This window comes from Caretta caretta, chromosome 5 (assembly GCF_965140235.1).
Source record: "Caretta caretta isolate rCarCar2 chromosome 5, rCarCar1.hap1, whole genome shotgun sequence".
NCBI classification, from domain to species: domain Eukaryota; kingdom Metazoa; phylum Chordata; order Testudines; family Cheloniidae; genus Caretta; species Caretta caretta.
In genome coordinates, this window is record NC_134210.1 from 134,859,723 (window position 1) to 134,887,651 (window position 27,929).

The following is a 27,929-nucleotide window of genomic DNA, read 5'->3' on the forward strand; positions in this document are numbered from 1 at the left end:
TCCTGTTCTTAAAGGTAAATTTTATTAAAAACAAAAAGAAAGAAAATACATCTGGAACATAGTCTATTGCTAGATTTAAAAAGAGTAAATACAATAAAGCATCAAGAATGGTTTTCTTGAGGTCTAGCTTAATGGTTACAAGTGAAACAAAAGCATTTGGGGGTTAGCACAGAGGAGTCCACAAGCCTTACAGAAATAAGAGATAAACCTAATCGCGTCTCCTAGACATTTCCTAATCTATTTACATATCTGGGGTTTCAAATGAGTAGTTTCTAGGTATGATTTGATGATTTTTCATACCTGGCGCAAGCTCTTACAGCATAGTTCCAGCCCTGTCCCTGCTCTGCAGCAGAACAACCCAGACAGACAAAAGGGGAGCCTTGTTTCAATTTTAAAAAGTTCTAGCCTTCCCATTGGCTCTTTTGGTCAGATGCCCACTCCCTTCCTTTTACCTATGGACTTTTTAACTCTTTACAGGTACAGCAAGAAGAGAACAGCTACTAACAGGGACTTTATAGCTGGTTGGCTGGCTAGGTATCCATAAAAGATAGCTACTTCCCACCCTTCATTTATCACAATCTGTATGCCCATTTTGAGTATACTTTTGTTTGCCTACTTTCTTACAACACAAATAGCAGGACAGGGGCGGGAACCACCAATGCACTGTGCTTTCAATCCTGAGCTCAGACCACAACCAAGCAAGATGTTTAATACTGAAGCAAGAAATGGGCTCCCTTTTGGAGCTGAATGACTTTATGACAGCACAGTTGAAAATATTGAGAGGCACATGTCTCTACTTGCCATGGCCCAGATTTGGGACACAGTGTGTGACACAGACCCCAAGTGAAGGACACCTGAATCATAGAATCTCAGGGTTGGAAGGGACCTCAGGAGGTCATCTAGTCCAACCCCCTGCTCAAAGCAGGACCAATCCCAACTAAATCATCCCAGTCAGGGCTTTGTTAAGCCAGGCCTTAAAAACCTCTAAAGATGGAGATTCCACCACCTCCCTAAGTAACGCATTCCAGTGCTTCACCACCCTCCTAGTGAAATAGTGTTTCCTAATATCCAACCTAGACTTGAGACCATTGCTGCTTCTTCTGTCATCCGCTACCACTGAGAACAGTCTAGATCCATCCTCTTTGGAAACCCCTTTCAGGTAGTTGAATGCAGCTATCAAATCCCGCCTCATTCTTCTCTGCTGCAGACTAAACAATCCCAGTTCCCTCAGCCTCTCCTCATAAATCACATGTTACAGTCCCCTAATCATTTTTGTTGCCCTCCCCTGGATGCTTTCCAATTTTCCCACATCCTTCTTGTAGTGTGGGGCCCAACACTGGACACAGTACTCCAGATGAGGCCTCACCAATGTCGTCGAATAGAGGGGAACGATCAAGTCCCTCGATCTGCTGGCAATGCCCCTACTTATACAGCCCAAAATGCCTTTAGCATTCTTGGCAACAAGGGCATGCTGTTGACTCATATCCAGCTTCTCGTCCACTGTAACCCCTAGGTCCTTTTCTGCAGAACTGCTGCCGAGCCATTCGGTCCCTAGTCTGTAGCGGTGCATGAGATTCTTCCATTCTAAGTGCAGGACTCTGCACTTGTCCTTGTTGAACCTCATCAGATTTCTTTTGGCTCAATCCTCTAATTTGTCTAGGTCGCTTTATAGCCTATCTCTACCCTCCAGTGTATCTACCACTCCTTCCAGTTTAGTGTCATCTGCAAACTTGCTGGGGGTGCAATCCACACCATCCTCCAGATCATTAATGAAGATATTGAACAAAACCGGCCCCAGGACTGACCCTTGGGGCACTCTGCTTGATACCGGCTGCCAACTAGACATGGAGCCATTGATCACTACCCATTGAGCCTGACTATCTAGCCAGCTTTCTATCCACCTTATAGTCCTTTCATTCAATCCGTACTTCTTTAACTTGCTGGCAAGAATACTGTGGGAGACAGTGTCAAAAGCTTTGCTAAAGTCAAGGAATAACATGTCCACTGCTTTCCCCTCATCCACAGAGCCAGTTATCTTGTCATAGAAGGCAATTAGATTAGTCAGGCATGACTTGCCCTTGGTGAATCCATGCTGACTGTTCCTGATCACTTTCCTCTCCTCTAAGTGCTTCAGAACTGATTCCTTGAGGACCTGCTCCATGATTTTTCCAGGGACTGAGGTGAGGCTGACTGGCCTGAAGTTCCCAGGATCCTCCTTCTTCGCTTTTTTAAAGATGGGCACTACATTAGCCTTTTTCCAGTTGTCCAGGACTTCCCCGGATTGCCATGAGTTTTCAAAGATAATGGCCAACGGCTCTGCAATCACATCCGCCAACTCCTTTAGCACTCTCGGATGCAACGCATCCGGCCCCATGGACTTTTGCTTGTCCTGCTTTTCTAAATAGTCCCGAATCACTTCTTTCTCCACAGAGGGCTGGTCACCTCCTCCCCATGCTGTGCTGCCCAGTGCAGTAGTCTGGGAGCTGACCTTGTTCGTGAAGACAGAGGCAAAAAAAGCATTGAGTACATTAGCTTTTTCCACATCCTCTGTCACTAGGTTGCCTCCCTCATTCAGTGAGGGGCCCACACTTTCCTTGACTTTTTTCTTGATGCTATCATACCTGAAGAAACCCTTCTTGTTACTCTTAACATCTCTTGCTAGCTGCAACTCCAAGTGTGATTTGGCCTTCCTGATTTCATTCCTGCACCCCCGAGCAATATTTTTATACTCCTCCCTGGTCATTTGTCCAATCTTCCACTTCTTGTAAGCTTCTTTTTTGTGTTTAAGATCAGCAAGGATTTCACTGTTGAATGTGTCTCATGCAGGGACAGTCACAGACGCAGAGGCTCTGTGCTATACCCCAGCTTTTAAACAGTCCCTTGGAGGTACCCCTTCAATGCACCAGACCCACCAAAGGATCCCACTCGTCCCAAGGATAGCCTTCACAATCTCAATGCCTCCTAAGCTCCAGCATTCCTGCTGCTCACCATGAGCTCTTCCTGATAAGTCCCACTGAGATTGACTCGTATTCGAAGGCTTTCACTCTCTCCAGAGATCAGTGCACCTCAGCAAGTAATTGCAGTGACACCAGCCAGCTTCTTCAAATGAGAGCAGGATTTCTGAGTCAACTGGAATACAGCTCCGGGAAGACCTTAAGTTAACATAGAGAAGCAAAGTTAAGACATAGTCTCTACTGGCTAATGCCTGGTCTCCCATAAGCCAAGCCACTGTGGGAACCAGCTTGATTTTCTGTCTCTGTCTCTTTGTCAGTCTCAGGTGAGAACTTCCTGTTCTTTGTGAGCTCAGCTCTTAACACACAGACACCTGCTAGCCACCATTTGGCCCTGCAGAGTCCTGCTGAGTTCACACTGGAGCTTCCCACTGTTCAGTGTTAGCCATTCGTGTTCCCATTGGCTTTCTGGATCGGCCATTGAGATGGGTTGGTTCTAGCTAACCCTGAACAACCCATTGATACAGAACATCCCCATTTTTGTCTCACAGGGAGGTTAAAATGCTGTGGGATTCCCTCCCCCCCCCCCAGTGTAAACCACCTTTCTTCTAGCCTCTACTGACAGCAAAAACAAAGAATCATTATTCAGTAAAAACAGGGACACCAAGTTTGTGTGCAGCAGCGGGCACTTCGGCCCAGAAGCCCCCAGGTATTGAGATGCCTGGCTCCCTTTGATGTCAATGGGAGTGATGTGCTTATACGCCTCTCAGGGTCTGGGCTTTTGGGACTCAGGTGAGTGACCATCTGAACTGCAGTGCCCATTTCAGACCCACTCAGCTGAGCCATGCAAATGTCCTCTCTGCTTCTTAAGCAGAACACAGCTGTGACCCATCCAGCCCTGGACACCTCCCGGTCATAACTGGTTTTTAATGGACTGCATTTGTTTCAGCGTTGGAGGCCATATGGTACGAACAATGCCCCATTAAACATACATTTACTGGCTTTCATCAGCCTGTGTCACAGCTTCAGCAGTTGTTTAATATCAGTTTCTGCGTGTGACCAAAGGTTTATGATGTGCATTAAAATACGTTACACGCAGCACAAGACACAAATTTCATCATAAATTTGGGGGAAATAAAAGCTAATGCTACCTTTAGTCAGGGCAGTAACGTTGCACTTTGTTCTCTGTTTGGCTGCAGTCTAAAGAGACTAAATTCTCTTTCAACTTTAAGAGGTGTGTGCTGCACATATGCAAGAGGAAAATGTATTTTATTTAAAAAAGTGGGTGGAAGCCAGACTTCACAGTCCTGAGCTATTCTGTGTATGAATGTGGGAGTGAGAAAAGAGAAGGGAGTAAGGAGGACTAAGAACACCTGCTCCCCTTCCTCTTTGGGCAGGGGAGGAAGGCTATGTGGATCTTCAGTCCAGGTGTGCTCTAGTAATTAGGTGCTGCATGCTTGCTTGCTGTCAACCCAGAGCATATGTGTAGGGAATGGGCAGACCTTAGGCTCCACCCCATACTTGCTGGGCCACACAGGTGTTGTGAGCAGCAATCGCCTGCCCATGAGGAGGAAGCAGGGAGGGAGCTGTGCCTTAGAGGGGGTGCCCCCCAGCTAACGTTATGTTTACTGACATAGACAGGAACTTTTTGAAGTGTGTCTTTGAGGTCAGGCTGGGGTTGCTGTGACAGCTCATATGATGGGACAAGGTCAATGGTGGGAAGCCACATGGAATCTCTCCAGCCAGCGTCTCTGGTTGGTTGGATCTAGCCCATGTGACCAGCCAGGTTCACTCAGCAATTCTATTTTCACTTCATTCCTCAGAGTCGGAGCTGATCCCGCTGCGAGTGTGGCTGGGGGAGGGAATCATTTTCTCCTTCCTTAGGTCTCTGCCTAATTCTGGCAGACAGTGGCCAAGTACTTTACATTACGGCCGACTCTGAGTCCTCCAGGGAAGAGGAATTGTTATATTCTTAGTTTATAAGAACTTCATCCCATTTTCCAAGGAGGCCTTCATTTTGTTTAGTTCAAAGTTCTGCTTGAACCCTAGTCCCAGTTCTGGTTCTGGAGACCCTGGGATCACGTGCAAGCACCTGTAACAAGACGTGGCCCCAGGCGGCATGACTCTTCCCTAGGCAAGCACAATGGAGTTCGAGCAGGGGACAAACAGCTCCACTGAACTGAATCCTTTTTAAAATCTGCAAGGCCTGTATACTAGCAGGCATCTACAGGACTAAAGTAGCGGAATGACCCACATTGTGGAAGGAAAAGCAGAGTAATTTAATGACAGGGGAATGCCAGCTCGCCCTCATCTCATAACTATTGCAACAGGGCTCAGAAATAGCTGGTATGTGCCCATATGCTGTCCCAGCTCCATTCTGAAGCTACCATCTTATTACTGGCTTTCATTTAAAAAGAAAAAGTATATCACTAGCTGGTACTGGTGTGAAGGAAACCTCCACAATCTGAATGAGGGTAACTGATGCCAAGATGAGAACAGTAGCTCAGAACAATAGATGGAACAATAGCTCAGAGCGTGCAAACTGCTCCATTCGTCTGACAGGTTTCAGAGTCACAGCCGTGTTAGTCTGTATTCGCAAAAAGAAAAGGAGGACTTGTGGCACCTTAGAGACTAACCCATTTATTTGAGCATGAGCTTTCCGATGAAGTGAGCTGTAGCTCATGAAAGCTCATGCTCAAATAAATGGGTTAGTCTCTAAGGTGCCACAAGTCCTCCATTCGTCTGAGTGAGGGGCCAATGCAGATGCCCAGTGATGTATACATTAATTATTTCCTCCTTCCTGTAAGAAAAGAGAGGGCAGCTCTCAGATCTGCACAGGTCACTGTGAGCAATGCGAGAAAGTTTGGTGCCACAGGGTGGCAACATGTGGGAGCTACCACTATTTATATTTTTCCCCCAGTCAAGAAGGAGCCAAACCCCAGGAGCGCAAAAGTCCCGGGGCATGTTCAAAGGCCAGTGAGGGGCCCAGTGCAACATGTGCATATTTTAAATATCTGCACAATCTACTGTGAGCAGCAGCAGCTCATTTTGGCAACTCAAGTGTGACGAGCTACGGGAAAAGTAGCACTACTTTCCCCCGCTCCCCCCCACACCTGTATTGCAGTGTACTTCAGGTAGGTGACTCTTGATAAGCATGTGAGAGCCCATTCTCCTTTCAATCTTAACATGTCACATGCAATGACTTTGGCATCAGTGTTGTCAATGGCTGACCATTGCTGTGCATCCCTGTTCCGCCGGAATTGCTTGCTCCTGAGAGCCAACGGCATTGTCCTCTACGACTCCCTAGCACAGCTCTGAGGTACCTTGGGGACAAATGTGTTACCCATCCCAGGTCTATTAGTGAGTCTTCTATTGTTTATTTAATACTTTTTTAAGAACCATCCTTAGTTTGTACCTTACTAGGTGCTCAGATATAATTTAAAAGCTTTTTAAAACCATCACGGACCATTATGATCATCTAATCTGACCTCCTACATTACAATAAGATGAGGGGTACAGTATAAAAACCTGGATAAATAAAGAGTGGTCTTATTTACCTGCCAGGAAAGGAAGGAAAATCAAAACTGGGATTTAGCTTTACTGCATTGACACTAAGGCCCCGATCCTCAAAGGTGTTTAGGCTCCTATATTCTACTGAAATCAGTGGAAGTTAGACCCAGATCTTCAAATGTATTTAGGCTCCTAAGTGAATGTCTAGATAGCCTGAGGATTATGTTCTTGGAATGACCAGAACAATAACCTAATCATGGAAATCTTTTCCAGCTTTAATTTTTGTGATTTCAATGAATATGAGAATCTGGTATTTCCCCCTCCTCAGATTTCCTGACTAAACGCTGCTTTATTTGGCATAAAACATAATGTTTGCCCTCATGTTTTATTAAGAATAATCTCTCTGAGAAGAGTTCTATATACCATATGGATCAATATTAACAATATTTTTTTAAAGACTTCACCAAGCTTTGATTTTTCAGTGGAGAAGAAACCAACCACCTCTGTCTGTCAAGTCACACAGAGATCATAAATGTGTTACTATGTACCTGAATATAATTCCCTCTGTGACATTAGTCATGAAATAATAGCAAAAATCACACAGTTAGCTCAGCTTTATCAACAGAATCCTTACTCCTCTAGGGGGCACTGCAGTACAGGGTTTAAAGGAATGGAAATAAATTACTCTATGTAAGGCCCTGTCGGTGCCCGCCTTTTTCTATAGGAACATACAATGAGGCTGGAAAAACAGACATTTGGCAATACGGCACCAAGGTAGGTCTTTTTCTCCTCCTACAGATGTTAAATCCAAGCAGGTTGAGAGAGGTAATAGCTGAGAGGTGAGGAAAGGGAAACCGTTTCATTGCAGATGCCAGGGGTGGGTGCTAATCGGGGCACCACCAGCGTGCTTTGGCACATGCCTGCTGGGGCAACAGGCTGTCAATACACAGCTATCTTTTCTGAGATACACCGACTGAAAAAGTAGGAAATTAATTCTGCTTCCACCTCAATCAACTTCCGTTTAAGTATGAAATGATTTTTTGCTGCTGGATGAAAATTGTTTTTCTATTAGTGTTTGTATAAAGAAATCACGGCTCTCCCAGATGCCAAATACAAAACCACGGTGGGCTGACCCCTTTCAACAATGACTAGTGGTTTTGAGTAGCCCAATTTTTGGGTGCTAGTGTTGACACACCTGAAAGGGAGGCCCAATTTTCAGAAAGGACTGTTGTGTCCCTTTGAAAATCAGGTCCTTTTAAAGTGTCTCAAGTTGAACATCAAATACTGAGGCCTCTCAAATCATTTGTCACTTTTGAAAATCTTGGTCTATGATAAGTTGAAATTTGGTTTCTAATATGCAAAGATGTTCATTAATATTTTGTTACTATTTTCTCATCAGTAGAAATGCTTCAATAAATGGATAATTTAATATCAGTCTGTCAATTTGATTTAAAAAAAAACACACACACACACACGGGAAAAAGTTTGTTAAGCTTTCTAGCTACACTGGAAATGAAACATACTACCACCAGCATGTTGGCAAGCTAATACATTGATCCAACATGAAAATAAACATGATGTTGGCATATCCAGATCCTCAAAGATATTTAAATGGCAACCTCCCATTGAAATCAATAGCGGGTAGACACCTAAATGCATTTTAGGATATGGCCCACAGTAGTGTAGCCAGGTTTTGTAACTATAGAGAAGTGGGGTTGGTGAGGAGTCACCGGTGGCCGTTTTTCACTGAAAAATAGGCTTAAAAATGCATCACGTTTAGATCTAGAGGCCACGGGAGGGCACCACCTCTGCTTTGCCACTGCTGGACCATAAAGTGTCCATTGAAGAAATAGATTCAGCAGGAGACAACAGTTAGAGCTAATCATGTTCAAGAAGCAAAGAATTAGAAATTACATCACGGTCAGAGCGATTTTGATTATCACCAGTGAGATCTGCCTGCCAAGAGGTTTAAACAGAGACAGATAAACGGGTTCCAAAAACATATGAAACTACCTCACCCAAACTTTTTGCCCATTCCTAGAACTGATCTCAAATTACATGTTTTCAAAGGCTCTGAAATGCTTGTTTTTTATTTATATTTGGATAGTGCTTAGAGGCACCAACCAAGATCCGGGCCTCCATTGTGCACTGTACAAAGTCTTTTCCCTGAAGAGCTTACACTCTAAGTAGTCAGGGGCCTAATTTTTCAAATGTACTGAGCTTCCAGTAGTTCCCCTTTACTTTTATGGGAGTTGATGGTGCTCGGCATCTCTGGAAACCAGGCCACTGATTTCGCAGGTTCAAGATGGATCTAAGAGCCTAACTTTAGGCAACCAGTGTGAGCTCCTAACTCTCTCTCCATTCCATTTATATTGCCTCTTATGTTAAAGGGAGCCTAAAAGCCCTGCATCCAGCCAGGCAAGGATTCCCTGGGCACAGACATGGCAGAAGACAGCCACCCTCCCAAGGAACCCCTTATAGGTTCCAGCATTGGGACATTCTGGGGGGGTCTGGCAGCACTGCATTCATAGGGCAGCCTAGGGAGGCTGCTGTAGTTTAGACAGGCCCCTGGAGCTATCTAAGTTTTATGCTGAGGGCCTCTCCAGCCCCCACAACAGCCCAGGGTTGTGAAGGTATATGGATGGCTTATACCAGGTTAGCCCCTCCTTCCCCTGGGCTGCAAGTACTGTGTTCTGCCTCTTAGAGATGCAGCAGAGTGTCTCACGCCTTGCTGGTTTGTGTCTAGACTGGACTTGAGGTATTAGTGCAAACCATTATTTGGAAGTGAATTTCAGTTCACATGTATCATAGAATCATAGAATATCAGGGTTGGAAGGGACCTCAGGAGGTCACCTAGTCCAACCCCCTGCTCAAAGCAGGGCCAATCCCCAACTAAATCATTCCAGCCAGGCTGTCAAGCCTGACCTTAAAAACCTCTAAGGAAGGAGATTCCACCACCTCCCTAGGCAACGCATTCCAGTGCTTCACCACCCTCCTCGTGAAAAAGTTTTTCCCAATATCCAACCTAGACCTCCCCCACTGCAACTTGAGACCATTACTCCTCGTTCTGTCATCTGCCACCACTGAGAACAGTCTAGAGCAGTGGTTCCCAAACTCGTTCTGTCGCTTGTGCAGGGAAAGCCCCTGGCAGGCCGGGCCAGTTTGTTTACCTGCCGCGTCCCTCGCGGGCCGAGGGACGTACTGGCCCCCGCTTCCAGCAGCTCCTTGTAGTGTGGGGCCCAACACTGGACACAGTGCTCCATGTAGCTGTGGTCCTTTTGTGTACGTTGTTACATGAATATTTGAGTTTTCATGTTCTACTAGCACAAATATTTGTAAAAAATGGTTTTTTTCACTAGCATGCTGTGAAACATTAGCCAATGAAATTTCAAATTGTGCAACTAACAAAAACCTTTGTAAATGTCAATTTGCAATTTTTCAGATTGCAGCTGCACTGTTCTTGGTTAGTTACATAAGCTATCCAACCAGGAAACAGAAGCAGGACTATGTGATGAACGTAACTAACCAATACATCGTATATGTCAAATTTGGATTCTTTGCAATTCATAAATGAGCTCCAGACCACAACTATTTCAGTGAAGAAATTCACAAATAATTTGAATTCATCAATACATATGAGAATTTGGCAGACATTTCTGGACATTTCATCAGCAGAAAAAGAGGTAAATTTGTTAAATGATTAGTTTCAAATTGTTCTCCTGGCTCCAGTCTTGGCCTGAAGTTATTTTACCACAGCTATTTATCCTGTATGCATTGCTACTTACAATTCACTTTGGTGGATCTCATTATGTAAGTGAAACCAATTTGTTCAAATTGCCTAAAAACCAACATCCAGTCAAACATCCAAAATCTACAAACTGCTGACATCTCACTTGCCTTTCTAGTAAACAGTCACATCATGGAGGCTCACTTAACTGCACTGGCTACTTGCTTTCTACCTCCCCTGTGGGCAGTTTCACTTTCTCCTCAGAAAAGCTAAATGAACTGCTTAGATTGAATATTTAATGATGAAAGGAGAAACCCTACTCCAGAGAACACATGTCCTTGTCATGGTTTTCTTAGCACTGAGCAGTAACTGAGAAGGCTGGGTAATGCCTATAGTGTTACTGCTGACGGTAAGGGCGGGTCGAGACTAGGAACTCACACTGGTATAGCCACTTGTCTCAGGGATGTGAAAAACCCACACTCCTGCGAGACGTTGCTACACCGGGGCAGACAGTGCTAGGTCGACGGAAGAATTCTTCTGTCAACCTAGCTCCTGCCACTCAGGGTGGTGTCTTGCCTACGGCCCTGGGTGAACCCCTTCCAGCAGGGTGGGTGGTGTCTATACGGAGGGCATGCCGACCTATACAGCGTTGCAGCGGCACAGCCGGTGAAGGCGCCCTAGGCCGTTGGGAGAGAGCTCGCCCGTCCGCATAACGAAACCACCTCCCTGAGCGGCGGTGCTCTCCTGCCGATATAGGGCTGTGCACACGGGCGCGTCTGTCGGTGTAACTTACGTCATTCGGGTGGGGGGTTTATTCACACCCCTGAGCGACATAAATTATGCTGCCATAAGCTGTAGTGTAGACGTAGCCTGAATCACGATAGCAGTCTGGGTGCAGCGCCACGACTGCAGTCTTCTAAGTGTAGACACACTTTAGATTTAAAGGGTCTGATTTTCACTTACACTTAGGCTCCTTTGCACTAGCCTCTGAGTGTAATGGAGTCTTTAAGTATCACGTACATTGCCAGAGTGATGTACACAGGCCTTAGTATAAATGAGAATCAGGCCCTATTATCAATCACTTCAAACAATTCTCAAAAACTTGAAAGACAATTTGAAAAAAAAAAAGAAAGGAAAAACAGAGCGACAATGTCTGCTTGTGACAGCTGGAAAGTAACTGATCAAGATAGTAAACAAAACGGAGACAGAGCATTCCAGACTTCTCGTTCAGTTGAAAAACGAGCAGAATGAGAACGATCGAGACCTTGAAATATCAAAACATGCTTTTGTACAACATGTGTAACTCCAAGATATCTGTGTAAATGGCAAGGTCTAGCCTCCATACTTCCTAGTCGATAGAGATTCTCTTCCCCCCCCCCCCACCCCCCTTCAGTTATCAGTATGCTTCCTTGTTTGTACTTGTCAAGGGCTGCAGAAACATAGAAATGTTGTGTTAAGTAAATATGGTGTCTCTTTGCCAACAGGAATATCCTGTTTAGGGGAGCTTTCTTTTACAAGGTGCCAACTATAAAAACACTGTGTTGTCCTATCAGGAGATTCCACAGATAAGCAAAAGCTATTTCTAGCTATACCACATTTTAATACCAAAAGGGATTCGTGGTTTTTAAATACACTTAGGGGGGCAAATTTTCTAAACCTGCTTCTGATTTTTGTATTCACCCTATTAATGGCAGGGGCAAATTATTTCTTATCTGTTAAGCACTGACAACATTTGATTTTCCAAAGACAAACAGCATTTGTGAGCCACAAAAACGATACACTTTGCAAGTGCAAATGAATGCACTGTCAAAATGAGGGGCTGCATTGAGATCTCTGAGAATCTGGAGTTCTCTTTATAAACATGGGTTGGTTTTGCAGGAAAGCAAGTCAACTCATTCCCTAGAAAAAGCAATCTGGCCCTTAGCACGTTCGCATAGGGACTGTGTGTAACCATCTAAATAGGCAAATCAGCCACAGGCTGGGAGAAAGGCAGTATTATTGTACCCATTTTACAAATAGGGAACGGAGACTCAGAAAGATTATGGTGTGGGCTCAGCAAGGTGCTTATACACATTTACCTGTTGAAGAACATTACCAGCACTGTTCCCTCTAAGCTGTGCGTGCGCACACAGGTCCCAAACCCCACGCACACGGTGAAACACCACGCGCACAAACATTTACACAGAAGAAAATTTTTGCACACATGGTCTGTCAAAAATTACAGGGAACATTGATTACCAGTCCCTCTGAAATCAATGGATGAAATCCTGGCCCCACTGAAGTCAATGGCAAACCTCCCATGGGCCCATAGGTGGCAGCCCCTACATATCTATCAGCCCTGCTCACCAACTGCCCTCACCGGTGCGCATGTCCAGCTGGAGGCGAAGCCCTAATGGGTGCCATGTGACGCTGTGGTAAGCTCCCCCAAGTAGTGGGAGCCAATGGGCTGGACCAGAAAGTTGGGCCCAGGCCAACCCCATAGGGCAGTTGCTGCGGCCGCCCAGGATGAGTGCTGGTCTGGTTGGGTTCATGTCTGGGCCCAGCCCTGCGGCTGCAAAAAAGGAGCCACGGCTGCTCAGGGTGAGGGCTGGGCGGGCTCGCCTCCCCTTTGCACCGGGGCTGGGATAGAGCCAGGCCCAGCCCTGTGGGACAGGAGCTGCTGCTGCCCCCTGACTTCCCCTGGAGCTCCGGGTGACAGGCTCGCTCATGACCCATGCAGTCTTTGGCCTCTCTGCTCAGAATGCCATGTAGCGCCTTTGGAATGCCCCTTTGCTGCTGGGGTTGAGCTGCGGTGCTCTGGAATAAACCTGTAAATATTTGTATAAGGCCTGGGTATTTGCTCAGTAGGAAGGGAACTGAGACCCCCAAACTCATCACACAAGCCTCCACAGGACAGTGACAGGGGCTCTAACAATGCCATAGGGCGATTTGGCAGCCGCCCGATAAGGCCACTATGTTGTGGGGCACTCAGGGCTCCACCCTGTAACCCTGCCCCTGCACTCTGACCCCACCATCCTTTTGGAGTGTTGGTGGGAAGGGCCATCTCCCCCTCTACCTCCCGTGAGGTTGGGACAGTGGCACGGAGCTCCTTGTCCTCCCGGGAATGGGAGTAGGGGCTCCACTCCCCTCGAGAGCAGAAAGGGCCCACTCTCTTCTGCAGAGATGCAACAGTGGGGGACCCCAGTACTTACACTACTGGGTCCAGGGCGGGTTTGCTCTCCAACCCCCCCTGTGTGCCCCCCCTCCCCCCACACACCCCGGGATAGGCACCCCGAACAATATTTTCACTGTGCATGGGCCAGGATTTCACCCACCGTGACTACTCATGTGCTTTGATGAAGAGGAGTAAAAATCAAGGAGGAGGCTCTGAGGCTTCTTCCCCCTTGTCTCTCTGGAGTTTGCTGTGCCTTACAACCATTGACTTAAACTAAACTTAAAATAATAATCCAGCCATCCTTGGTTAAGCAGAAAGGTCCTCTGCCAGGGATTCTCTCGCTGCCCAAAGCTCCTGCCTGGCCAGTTATTTTGTGTGCTTAAGAAAGCAAATTGTTGGCCCTTGGTGCGCGGAGAGATATGTGCAGGACATGCAGGAGTACACTGCATGCTGGCTGGTAGTCCTCACGGGGGCACTACAAATCAATTCATCACTGGCTTGGCAAGCAGGGCTGTAGCTGCTTAGCTCTTTAGTATAAACACATGGCTTGAGTCTCCCTTACACTAGGGTCACTTTTTATTGCTCTCTCTCGGCCTGAGACCTTAAAGGGCAGGTTACTCCCACTTTTGAAGTTCCCTTACACTGCCTCAGGCCTGAACTGCAACTAAAGCTTAGGCCGACCTAGCTACATCGCTCAGTGATCAACATTCCCCAAAGGAGAATTCACAGGAGCGTGAATTCATTGTTTCATTTACTACAGTACTATGTATTCATATTTAAACAGTGTGACGGGGAAAATAGAATTCTCACAGCAAAAGGACTGACCAGGCAACTCCAACTGGTTAATACCATCGTAACAGCCTCCTGCGGGGTTAATAATTCAATCACACCGTGTTTTAATAGCATGTGCTGCAAAGAGACGCAGGAGACGCACTGAAGAGCCCCTTGGGGCTTGTGAGCCTCAGGCAGAATATCCCTGGTTTGCTGGACCTTATATGAAGCCCAGTTCTCCTCTCAGAGCCTTCAGAAACCACTGGGAGTGGTGTGCCTGTCAGCCCCGATTCACCGAGGTATCAGAATACGTGAGCAGTCCCGCTGGCTTCGTGAAGATTTGCATGAACAAGTCTTTGGTCACATGGAGGCATGCAAAAAAAAAAAAAAAAAAAAAAAGGTGGGGGTCATGATTTTCCAGTGTGACGAATGATTTTGGCTGCTTCAATATTTGGGTGCCCAGCTTAAGACACTTTAAAAGGGGCCTGATTTCTGATTTTTAGAGGACGGTCAGGTGTTCATTACTTTCTAAAAACCAGGTCCTTATGAGGCAGGTCAAGTTGGGAGCCCGCACATCACAGAAAGCCTTAGCCTTGCTATCTGCAAGGATTGATATGGCAGTGCAAATAACACACCACCACTGAAATATAAGGGGTCTGATTCGCCTCAGCATATAGGAGCATATAACACTTTCATATTGGTTTAAATTCACTCTGGGTGCTACACAGCAAGACACTGTTCCCCACTAAATCCCCACTGAAGTGGTGCATAGGTCCTTAGCAAGCCATCTGCACTAGGGTGCATTTCACTCAAGATTCTCTCTCTCATTCATAAAAATGAGATCTGTTTTGTCTGTGTATGAACACAGGCCACAAGGAGTTGCCATACACCACTGGTCCACCTAATCCAGTTGCTTGTCTCTGAGAGTGACCAGCTGCAGGATTGCCCCCCTTCACTGATGCAAACCAAACTGGAGTATGCCTCAAAAAAGCACGGTGGAACAATCTTAAAGTGAAGTTGGGTGGAATTTTCAAAAATACATCAGTGATTTAGGAGCACAAGTCCTATTGCCTTTTGGAGTGCTTAGGCGCTTCTAAAAATCCCATCCATCATCTTTCTTCTTCCCCCACGCCCACAGAACAGCTTCACACGGAACAGACATTCGTTATAAGCCTGATCCTGCATCGCGGATCTCAATGGGAGTTTTACAATGGATTTCCGTGAGAGCAGGATCTAGCACAAGAAGCTTGCAAAACTGCATATTGAACCTGGACCAAAACAACTGGGGCTTCTCTGTCTACTCCATCGTACATGGAGTTTCACAAGGTCAATGGGGGTAAAAATCAGCGAGGGCTGAGCAACAAGACGACGTAACAAATAGCCCGCTTCATTTCAAAGAGCTTCACAAAAGAGATGAGCAGCATTAACTTCATTTTACAGCTGGCAAACCAGCACCGCGAGGTGAGGTGACTCACCCAGGGTCATGCAGCCGGCTCACAGAATGCCACTGAATTCCCAGCACTTCATCGGTGTCAGTTAAATTACACTTGTTAGCCACTTAGGGCTCAAACCCACTGCCACTGAAAACAGATGGGCAAAATTCCCATTGATTTCAATGAAGCTAGGATTTCACCAGGAGAGCTTTGCTTTGGGAGCAGGAGCAGACTCCTACATTGGGTTTAAGTGATGAGTCAGTATACGACTCTTTGCACTGGGGGCAGGGACATGTGGTTAGAACCAACCACGTGCAAAAATAGAACCTACTCCAGGATTCTGCTCACGTTTGTGGGCTTCGGGGGGAGTTCTGCCTGACTAAGCAGTTCAAGATTACATGCTCATGATGGTCCCTGGTGGCTTTAAAGTCTATGAGATTAGACCATAAATAGCTACAGCACATATGGTGTCTCACAGCCCCCCAGAATACAGAATTATCCATTGAAAAATAGCCATGGATCTACCCTAGGGTTCTTGTACTTCCCTGTTTCACTCTTTGTCAACCTTTCAGTACGTGCAAGTAGCAGCATGCAGAATTAGGGAGAGCAATGCAGGCTGATGAACTATTCATGGCATAAAACTCAGGGCCAAATCCTACAAACTCTGAAGTCAATTGCAAAACTCCCATTGACCTCAGTAGCAGCAGAATAAGGCCACCAATCATGGGGACGGGATGGGGGGAGTGTGTGGGTTGGAAATACTAACTAGACTAAAAATATTTTTTTCTCAACTGAACGTGAAATGAACTGTGGTGTCATGATACAGCGCAAGAAACAGACACCAGTAAACAGTGAATTGCAGGGCGCAAATTCCTTCCAAAAGGAGTGCTTGATTTTTTCCCTGACAAGAATTTATGTATTTTACATAGATTTCATTACATGATATGAGAAAGGAGAGGAGAATTGCCTAGACACTATGGTGATGAGTGCCATAGAAATGCCTGTATGTAAATAAATACACAGAGCAAAACCAGATATTGTAAATGGAGATGAAAAGCAGTAATAATTGCAGCCTGGAGTTTTCTTCAGTGTCTGTCATCTTAGAGACACACAAAAGCTCAGCATGGCCTTGTCTGCACTGGGATTTTAACCACTGGTGGAGTGAGGTGTTGTCAATCTCGCATTTCACAAATCATACATCAACCCCCCCGCCCAATAACGAGATTGGCTTAAAAAATAATACATTTTCACATAGGCACTGACTTTCTAATGTGCTGGGGCGTGCCCCACAGCTCTGCCTCAGGCCCAGCCCCACTCCACCCCTTCCCCCAAGCCTCACCCCCTGCCTCTTCCCACCCCTGCTCCGCCTCTTCCCGCCTCTGCTCTTTCCATTCCCCCCTGAGCATGCCCTGCCCTTGCTCCTCCCCCTTCTCCCCCAGAGCCTCCTGCATGCCATGGAACAGCTGATCCGCGGCAGGCAGGAGATGCTGGGATGGAGGGGGCGGTGCTGACCTGCGGGGCCACGGGGAGGCGCTGGGGGGAGGGGGAGGTGCTGCTAGGGAGGCTGCCAGTGGGTTCTCAGCACCCATCATTCTTTCCCATGGGTACTGAGAACCCATTTATTTACTGAACAAAAGGACTACCCAGAGTTATAATAGTAAACATTATAAAATAAACAAGATATTTGGAAGGGATATACATCCTCAAACTTGAGAGCCTAAGTGAACCTCCAATTACTGGGGGAGATTACCCAATAACTACCTATTACTGCCTGGTTAGCTATAAGCTTGATCCAACAGCCAATAAAGTCAACTGGAGTCTTGCACTTTCCTCCGAAGCATACTCATACAAAGGCACAATACTGGACTACATGGACTACTAGGCTGATCTATATTCCTATCTTCCTAAACAAAAGAGTTAAAAGGACGACTAATTGTCTGAACCATAACAACCAATTAGACAGTTTATTTGAATACAAAGCTTCTTTAGTAGGTTTTACATTACCTACATGGGAGCGTTGTCAAAGCAAATGTTAGTAAAAACTGTTTACCAAAGGAAAGGTAGTTAAATATCTTGTGCAGACGACAGCATTGTTATAGCAATCAATAAGGAAATACATGTGTGGAAAGGCAGCTGTAAATACCCAGGCATGAACAATAACTGAGAAGGATAACATTTTTGCTATTTAGATGAGCAAACTTTTTGATATTCCACTTTTAAAAAAATTATTTCTTAGCAGACTCTCCCAGCTATTCTTTCCTGAGCAGTGGAAACCTGCTATTAAAATATACAAATGCAAGAATTTAGATGGGCTGCTTAAGCTCAGTTCACTCCAGTGCAGGAAAATATGGGAATGTTGCAGGTTTTTGCTTTTGGTAGCCCACAAGATTACTGAGTCAATATGTTTGCGGAGTAAGTATGGCATAAAACCTTGACAGTTTAGAAACTAAATTCTGTTAGACTTCCTTAATCAATGCAAACATTCAGCACAGGAGTTTCGCCATTTAGTAACATACAATATCAATTATACCAGACCATGAATATAAAGGTGATGAACTATATAAGCCTTGATGAGGTCATGCTTTTTTACATGATGCAAATTGAGAACCAGACATCGAACAAGAGAGATCTGCTAAAGACCCAGATTGCAAATCAGACTCCCATGTCATGGTGGCTTTAGTCTACAATATGGGGCTTATTGGGGCAACTCCCCCCCCAGTATTTCTTCCAACCCTGGAAGTAAAATCCTAGACCTATTTAAGTCAACAGCAAAACTCACTTTGATGTTAGGATGTTACCCTGGGTAGCTGTGGGCCTGATCTAAAGGCCAGGGAAGTCAATGGGAGTAATTTCAATGAACTATAGATCAGATCTTGTATTAGGACCTACTCATGGTAACACTGTTGACTGCACTGGGTGCAGGATCAGCCATTAAGTGATACATAATTAATTTCAAGTAGATAATATCATGCTTTGGTGGTGCAGAGTTACATATCAGACCACCAACCCCATCAGTAGCAAATTGTGGCAGGGGAGGTTTGCTTTGAAGAGCTGCCTAATGCCTGTTGCTATAATTGTTTAAAGATATTTAATCAGCCAATAAGGAGAAGCTGCATCATTTTTGTTGAATGAGACTGAAACCTTAATAGCACAGAACTTGAATTACAAGATTGAGCAAGCCCTAGCTTGTACCACATAAACAAGCCTACTGTACCCAAAACAAAATTATGCAAAAATATTTTGAGTTGCAGTTAGATAGCTGTGTTGATAAGACATTTATAATCCTTTTCTAACCTGATACAAATTCCTAGGTGAAATGAGCTTAGCATGTTAACTTTAATTGATTAGTAACCATTCACACTGCCAAACCTCACTGCATACGTTCACTTAAGTCCAGTCTCTACTATGGAGAAAGTCAGAGGCGGGGGGCTGAGAGCCATTGAACCAAACGGTAAACACTGTAGATGATGGAAACTACTTCAAGCCTGGGGGTGCAGCAGCAGCGCCCTTAGTTGCAGCACCCGTGAGTCAGAGCTTCAGAAATGAGGGCAGCATCACCTTAGGAAATCTAACTCATGTGGGAGACACCTGCTGTGATCAGCTGCTAGTATCATTAGCCTTCTGGATCACTTACAACACTCACACTCCAACCACAGAGGAGATGCTAGTAAAACAAGACTTTCTTTTTCCTTTGCAACAGCAAGCATGGTTCATACATAGGGTTTCTGTTATGAGGGTTCCTATGCAAGGGTGAAATGCAGCCTAGAAGACGTTTATCTGAAGTATAGCGAGAACAAAAGCAGTAGAAACACCGCCTCGGGCATGCGTGCCCCAGAGAGTACCTCCACAGCTATAATAAACTTCACAGCTATAATTCGCCACCAGAGCTAACAACAGTGGAAGTTCAAGTCACCCCAGGTCACTGCAGAGGGGGAAATATTCCCAGATGCAGCCAACCCATGCAGGTTCCCTGAGTTAAGGCTCAGGCTTCTGTCATTCAGTTTTGTGGGAGGTTCACATACCCGAGGCTGTGCTCGGTCTCAGAACGATGCTCAGACTTTCCAGTCTTCTGTAGCAGAACATTCCAGCATGACAAGTTATGATTTTATAAGGCACTCAAGGTCCCCAGTTACGCAAAAACAACTGAATTTATGCATAACAAGAAGGAGCATTAAGGCACCTAACAAATACAGTTGAGTTATTTGACTATTTTAGCCTCTTTATTTGAAATGCCTGATAAATGCATAAAAACCAAAGTACATGTTCTTGATCCCATTGCTGCCAATAGAAGTTTTGTCCCTGACCCCAATGGAAGCAGGAGGGTCCCAAGGTCCAGGATACATTTATAGGACTATGTGGTAAACGTATTCAACAGAGCATTAAAACACTAGGGGTCATTATCTACACTTTCTCTGACCTCACCTTCTTAAAGCGAAGGGGAAGAGATTGATTTTAATTAAGGTGCTGTAGATCAGGCAATGTGAGTCCAGCGTTGACTTCAGTAGAAGCAGGACTTGGTCCCCAAGGGAGTAGTAAATCCACTAAAAGAGAAATTCTTATTAAAGTAAGACTGTCTGATAGGGAAGAGATGGAAGTATTTGCATGAGATTACAAGTAATGAAATAATTTGAAGTAGACAAGTTTCCACTCCAAATGCCACAACAGACAGAAACAAAGGATTAATGAGCAATAATCCCATATATCGCCTTGAGTATTTTTGTATGCAAACAACACTGCTGAAAACTTGGCACCTTGAAGACAGACATGTGTCATCCTGTAAACGGCTCATCTTCACACACCAAGCATGCTTACAGGGGATGGTTAGGGCTATGGTGGATAAGGATTGATAATGGCTGTAGTTTGTATTTGACTATGCATAGCCTTCTTGAACTTGGGGGGCTTTCTCTAGGAATCTGCAAGAGTGGCCTTGAGCGAATGGTAACTATTGGGTACTCGGCTCCCTTTGGAAATGAGGCCATTTTTAAGATGTCTTCTTTTAAGGTGCCTAAAAATGTAAGTATCCCAGGCTGTAAACATTAGTAAATTGCATATGGTTTTTCAAGGTACTGTATAACAAAATTGTTTGGTTTTTTTTGCATGCCCTTTATAGGGGGCATCTATCATGATCTATATTGTGCCTCCAGATGCCTTTGTATTCCCTCAGCTAAATGCACCTCCAGGAGGCAAGACATAACGTAATAGGTGGCTAACTCAGCATGCTATTTTTAGCTATACCTGCCTATTAAAGTACAACTAGTAGAATTGCTTGTTTCAGTATTTCCCAGGAGCCCTCCTAAAGAACAAGGAGGAGAGATTTGGGCTTTGCCCCCGTCAGTGACGAAGGGTTGAGCCAGCACTGTCTCCCTAAGTACATGGATGTTGGATCTGTTTAAAAGTGTTTTTTAAAATACTTCATTGCGCTGCTTCCATCTGTATTTAGCTTTTGAATGAAAGTCATAATGTAAATGTGAGGCAGCCTGGGGTAGGAAACCATTTTGAATGGAGGAGGGAAGAGAACAAAGCCTCTTTTTGGAATGTTATTGTTTCAGCAACTATAGAGTTCAGGCCTGTGAAAGCATCAAAGGAAAAATAGAGTTTGCTTTAGTAACCATGTGTCTCCAAAGGTTAGGGAACCTTTATTATTTTTTATAAAGTGCTTAGACATTGTCATGACAGTGCTTCTGAAGCTCAAAACCGGTATAAGATTTATCCAATGATAGTGTTTTTCTACAGCTAGATTTTAATAGAGCCTGACGGAGGATATATGTGATTCTGAAGATGAACAGGGTCTCTGATTCACAGTCAAGTTATCTGTACACACATGTTCTCTATGGAGTTGCAAATAGGCTGCGGCTACATTGGGAAGTGCCTAGGACAAACAAACCCAGGAAAGCTTGGCAGGTTCACAATGTGTTAAACAGGTTTCCACTTTTGACATTTGATAATCCCTCCATGGCAGGATCAATATTTGAGGCAAGGCAACATGAAAGGTCAAAAGCAATTACTACTGTAAATATTTTAAACTTTAAAAATCCTGATGATTAAAAAGTGACTCCTAACTCTACCCAATAGACAAAGCTAAATTAATTTGCAAATCCAAAAGGATACTCTTTCTCCTTCACTCCTGTTACCTGTATGTCAAACAAGTCAAGGCACCTTTCAACTGAACAAGAATGCATATAATCAGTAAGGCATGGACTTAGTAAAAGATGTGACCAGTCATCACAAAGAAAGACCACATCAAAATGTGAAATCCAATAGCATTCTTGAGACAGATTTGAAAAAAGAAAATCAAGTCAGTATTACCACTTGTTTTTACAGAAACTGCAAAATATAAACTGACCCTATCAGTAATAATTTTCCATGTTCTACTTTATTCATTCTGATCAACTTGTATAGGCAAAATACCTAGATGACATTTTTAAACCAGTGCAAGACAATTTGTTTCTTTTTACAAAAAGTCCCAGTTTTGGCCTCATCTTGCTAACACTGATCACCAGTCAGTCTTATTGTTATGTATTTATATCACATCAACCACAAAGTGGGCCTTAAGCCATCATGGGCCCTTACATGCTACTGCAATAAATGACTACCTTATTCATGCAACTAGTTCCATTTACTTCAATAAAGTGAGAAAGGTATAAGGGTATGTTGAAGTGTTTGCAGGATCAAGCACTTTAGTTGTAACCACTGATTTTGTAGCTCCTAAACAAATCTTTAATATTAATGCATAGCATTCACAGCTTGTTGAATTCAGTGCAGAAGAATCAATATGGCTTAACTGAGGTTCTTGGAAGCAACTTGGGCCATGCACACCTGTATTCCCTGAACACTCAAAATTCACAAGTCATGGGGAATTTTCAGTGCACATGAAATTATACTACTCTATGTAATGCCAAGAAATTACATTCACAATGCCCCAAGTTTATTACTAGCATATAGTTGATTTTTTTCAAGATATTACATGAATTTCTCAGCAGTATGAAAAGATAAACAGTGTAAACCTAACAGCTTAGGTATGTGACTTTACAGGAACAGAAGCTAAAAACTCAAACTGTAAAAACTTCAGGTCGGGTAGTCATATGGGTGTTGCACTCAAGACACACACAAAGTTTGCTCAATACAAAACCATGGAAAGACTTCCAGTTTCTGAAGATTAAGGGTTTTTGATTTTAATGCTCTTAAGTCTCAGACAGACATTTTAGTTGGTTACACTCTAACCGTGAGTAATTCAAAAGACCTTAGTTTAAAACTGAGAAGTAGGCTTCTCTGGTGCAGAGGAGAGAGGTGAGCAAGGGCTCGCTAATCAGAATATCCAGTTTTCAGTGCATTTTTCCTAAAGACAAAGCTTTATAGCAGTCCTGGAAATGCATGAGCCTAATCTTGTGTTCTTTGCCCTATGAGCTTTGTCTGAGTAAGGGACTGTGGTACTGAGCCATTCATGAGTATTTAAAAGCAAGGTTTCTTTAGACACAAATGCATAGAAGAAAAAAGTGGGAAAGCCATTCAGATAAAATATTATAGGTTTATTTAAAACTTATTTTCAACTGGAATATGCAAAATACGAACTTCGACAAAATGTTCATTTTTACTTTGTAGTTTACAAATATACAAAATAGACGTTTGTTTAAATTTATATTACATATTTATTATGTAAAGAACTATATAGAAAACATTTGTTCTGCTTAAGGCATATTTGGGAATAAACCATTGTACAAATTATTGCACATTGAAACCACAGTGCATTACAGACTGTCTGCATAAAGTTTTTTCTTAAGAAAAAAAGAAATAAATCAGGTTTATTTACCTGACTTAGGTCATAATTGTAGATCGGAAGACAAAAATATTTCCTTGTCAGATATGCAGCAGTTTGAGAACTTTGGCTTCCTGTTTTTGGTACCTTTAGAACCAACAGTCACTAAGCACCATGAAATAGGCTATTAAACAATTCTGTACCTGAATTTCTTCCTCCTCTTTTAACATAGTAATGGCTTTTAGAAGGAAAAAAAGACAAGATGACATTTACATCTCATATTGCATTGAAACAAGATTTAAGGGAATGTAATCTCCCTGTATAATCTCCCCTCCCCACCCAACAGTCTATTTAACCCTGATATCCTTGACTTCCAGTCACTCCTTGGCATTTTGTAGTCCAGAGATATTCAAGTTGGATTTAGAAATGGAATGATAGAAGATCCAGTCATTGACCCCAATGTTTTTTCTTTAATTTATAATTAAAAAAAGAAGAGTTCCAACATTTGCATTTGATTATTTCCACTCTTTGGAAGACTTCACCATGATTCCTTGTAGTGCTTTAGCTGGGCTCCTCCCTCTTGTGGAAGACAGTCTGTGCTGTAAATACTGAATCTCTTATGGCAGTATGGGAAAGATCCACTGCTTCTGATTAAAAGTGCCTCTTCATATGTAAGGCTAGGTGATCTGACCTGGAAAATGCTCTGTCACATCTCTGACACTGGAAAGGGCGGTGGCCGGTGTGTTTCCTGTAGTGACGGGTAAGTTCATCGGAGCGGGCAAATTTCCATCCACAGCCCTCCCAGTCACAGTGATATGGTTTTTCTCCTTAAAAAAAAAAATCACATCAATTAAATCCATATTTGTCTGCAGACATGCACATACTTTCGTATGTTCCAGTAAGGATAATATTCCAGCCTCCTATTAACATCTTCACTCAAGAAGTTTGATTAATGTTTGATAACATACAGGAAAATTAATGTTTTCATTAAAGAAAATAAGATCGATAAGGCTTTCTGTGGTAATTTATATATATCTAGCTACAAAGATGCTAAAATCAGACAAAGGGCAAAATACATCTATTCTTTGCATGACAGTATGATTTAATGTCTCTTATAAGAGTTCCTTTTATTGAAACCTTAACTACAACACTTATTATTTCCAGTCTTTATCTTGTATGCAGGAATTTAGAATACAAAGCTCAGATAATAGTATCAATACAGAAACAGCTCAGATGAAATGGATTTAGATTATAGTAGATTTAGGGAATAAAGAACCTGCTTGAAACTTCATTAGAACAACTTTATTATGAAATTAGAGCGCTCAATCTCATGGCCTTTTAAGCAAAGCTTCTATTGACTTCAGTGGGAACTTAAAGATTATAGACTCGGCACATTAGCATTCTGGAAAGTATCCATCCAATCTGAAAATACCGAAAAACTGTTAGCCATTTATCTCTGGAGAAATTCAAAACCCAATCCTGCTTGCATTGACATTAGCTGGGACATGATAAGTACCATATAGTTTGCACTCTAAACCCTGAGATGTCCCTTATCTCTTTCCTACCTCCTCCACTCACAGAATAAATTTTGATTCCAATTCCTACCACTTCATTCAGGGATCCTCAATAATTCAAATCTAAGTTATACCATGCTTTTAGAGAATGTCAAAAGTAGTGAATATTATTTAACAGAAATACTTTCACCAACTTCATTACTGCAGTAAGCATTCTTCAGTGGCAAAGTTAAACCATACCTGTGAGATCAAGCTCAAATACCAATATTAATGTATTTACTATTTTACTTTTATTCCAATAGTAGTCGAACCTTAAACTAGATTTCTTGCTGTGATAATAAAGCTGAAGAATAACTTTTAAAAGTAGACTACAAATTTTATCATGTCATCAATACAAAATTATAAAAATGTTCTGGGAGTATCTTGCTTCGCCTGCAAGCAACAACATTATTTTCCATTGATTTCAGAACTGCGATAACTACGGAAATGCCAGTAATAGACTCTCTCCAGTTAGAGGAGCAAACCAGGAGAACAGAAAAAGTTGTAAACCACGAGCAAAGAAAGTAAAATCTAAGGAGGTAACTGCATAGACTCCTATCACACAGCTGAGCCAGTGCTATCTAGATCAACAAATTCAGCTTGACTTCCAACTACTGTACCTGCCAATTAACTAGCCACATAGCAATAGACATGCAGACAAATCTTTTCATTTGCAAAAACACCCTGCCATGTCAGTCATTTTGAGCCATGAAGTAACCTCCAATCCAGTAGGTAAAGCCATAAATTGCATGGGTGTGGTTTTTTTTTTTTAAAACTGGGTGAAAAAGTGGGATTATTTTTCCCCACAAAAATGCAATCTTTTATCTGATCAAACATTTTGGAGATTCAACATTTTTGGATCAGCTGTATTTAATTACCTGAGCAGACTATACCTCCCTAAAGAGAGCCCAGAAAGGGGTCCGTCTCTCTCATACACTTTGGTAACACTTATATAGTTTGCCATGCCAATAAAGCCTTACTGAATGGACCTTACCTGTGTGGGTCCTAAGATGTGCCTTGAGATGAGAGCTCTTGGTATAAGTTTTGCCGCAACCTGCATAGTCGCAGGTGTGCGTGGCGGTCCTTTTCCTGGGCCACGACCTACGTCCCCTCTTTGGCTTGGTTTCTTCTGGCAGACAGCTCCCAGGTGGCATCAGCTCTAAAGGTGAAGAGGGTGGAGTCAGCATCATCACCCCTTGTACCAAGGGAGGCACGTTTAAAGGCTCTCCTGAAACATTTAGATACTTAGACTGACCTTGATACTGTAGTGCACTTGGCGGTAGCTGCTCTGGCAGGAAAGGAGGGTAGCCTGGGGCAGCATGGTAGCCTGGGGGTAGTGGCAGGTGACTGAGCCCCTGGGAGGAAGGATGGCAGTCTCTGCTGTTCATCATCTCCTCTGGAGCCAAGGAGGGGTTAGTCCTGCTGGGCAGCGGCCTCCCCAAGGGGAACTCGTGCTGCTGGGCTCGAGGAGGAGGAGGCTGGGCAATGGTGCAAGCAGGGGCTGCCTCCTGCTTGATTTTTTGGCACATCCTGGGCAGGGAGCCGTAAGGGGCTCCGGGGCTGTCCGTGCAGGCAGCAGCCGGGGTGCTCTTGCCGCTAACACTGATGTGGTTGTATTCCCCCACGTTCACCGTGGCTTTCACAACAAATTTCCCGTGCAGGCTGCCCAGAGGCGACTGCTGCTGCTGCATGTAAACCGGGTCCAAATCCGGCCTCATCAGCTCGGCTACAAATCCACCGGACGGGGACACGTCGTTGATGTCGGCCAGGTCGAAGGGGGCGGCGGGGGCGGGCTCCCGGGCGGCGCCGTACAGGAGGCCGGGCTCCCCCCTCTGCAGCGGGTAGGCGAAGGGGCAGGCGCTGGCGGCGGGCGCCGAGGGGCCGGCGCTGGCCGGGGGCGAGGCGGCGGAGACCCCCACGGCCGCCGGCTCCTGGTGGATGAGCGAGTTGGAGAGGATGAAGTCGAAGTCCAGCAGCTCGTTGAGCTCCTCCGCCTCCCTGCGGGCCATGAGCGCCGGGCTGGCCCCGCGGCTGCCGCCGCCCGCCTGGGCCTCCAGCTCGGCCGGCAGCTCGTAGGGCCGCCCCGTGAGCGCGGGCGGCAGCCGCTTGAGATGGGACAGCTCCTCCCTCCAGCGCTGCGGGCAGGAGCAGACACAGGCACCCATCAGCCCCGGCCTGGCCCGGCCCGGCGGGCGCCCCCCGCCGCCGGCCCCGCGCCGGTGCCGTCCCCGCGCCGGGCTCGCTCTCCCGCCGAGCCCCCGCGCCCGGCCCGCCCGCCCGGGGAACCGGCGCCCGCCCGCCCGCCCTGGGGCCCCGCCGCCCGCCCGGGGGCCGCTACTCACGTTGCTGGCACCGGCCGGTCTCAGCGCTTTGTCCCGGGCCGCCGGGCCCGCGGCGAAGGTGGCGATGGAGGGGAGCAGCGTGCCGCTGAGAGCCATGTCGAAGTCGCCGGGCGGCTGCCTGCGGACAAGGCGGGAGAGAAACGGGCGCCGGGGTGAGAGCGCGGCCGCCGCCCGGGACGGGCGAGGGCGGCCGGGGCGGGCACGCGCCACCCACCTCATGAAGGTGCCCGGGCCGCTGCTGGCGCCGGGAGCCCGCCGGAGAGAGCCCAGCCCCGGGAGAGGCTCAGACGCCGCGGGGGGGGGGGGGGGGGCAAAGCTGCGCCGAAAACAGGGGGGGGGGGGGGGAAACCAAACCCCGGCGAGACCGACGCCCTCTAGCTACAGCGCCCGCGGGGAGGCCCCCGCCGCGCCAAATCCCCGCCGGCGGCTCCGGCCGGGGCAGCCGCCGCGGGGCGGCGGGAGGCGGGCGCGGAGGAGGCGGGCGGCGCGAGACGGTTCCCGGGGACCCCCTGCTCGCGCCGCGGCCATGGGGGAGCCGCCGCCGCCGCGAGGTGGGGCGCTGCGGTGCGGGGTGCGGTGCGGGGCGCGCGGGGGCTCGCGCCCAGAGCGCCGGCCCGGTCGGTTCGGAGCTGTCAGGCCGCGCGGCCGGGCCGCCCCGCTTATAACGCCCTCGCCCTCGGCCCCCGCCCCGCCCCGCGCGCGTGGCCACCCGGGCTCCGCCCACCGTCGCCGCGG

General features: G+C 45.7%; 1 protein-coding gene across 4 annotated transcripts; it reads right to left on the reverse strand.

The window, feature by feature from the left end:
• KLF4 (KLF transcription factor 4) lies at window positions 1–27,508 on the reverse strand. Of its 4 annotated transcripts, XM_075128920.1 has the most exons (5): window positions 27,409–27,508; window positions 27,195–27,312; window positions 26,108–26,987; window positions 25,847–26,011; window positions 23,169–24,126 (listed from the first exon to the last, which is right to left on the reverse strand). In XM_075128920.1, the coding sequence occupies exons 1-5, from the start codon at window positions 27,411–27,413 to the stop codon at window positions 23,951–23,953; spliced, it is 1,344 nt and encodes a 447-aa protein (XP_074985021.1). In that variant the 5' UTR covers window positions 27,414–27,508; the 3' UTR covers window positions 23,169–23,950. The 4 variants fall into 4 exon arrangements, with proteins under 4 accessions (XP_074985022.1, XP_074985023.1, XP_074985021.1 ...); XM_048849710.2 differs by having other exon boundaries at window positions 25,847–26,987; XM_075128921.1 differs by lacking the exons at window positions 23,169–24,126; window positions 25,847–26,011; window positions 26,108–26,987; window positions 27,409–27,508 and adding an exon at window positions 1–3,152 and having other exon boundaries at window positions 27,195–27,300.
• Between the last annotated feature and the right edge of the window lie 421 nt (window positions 27,509–27,929).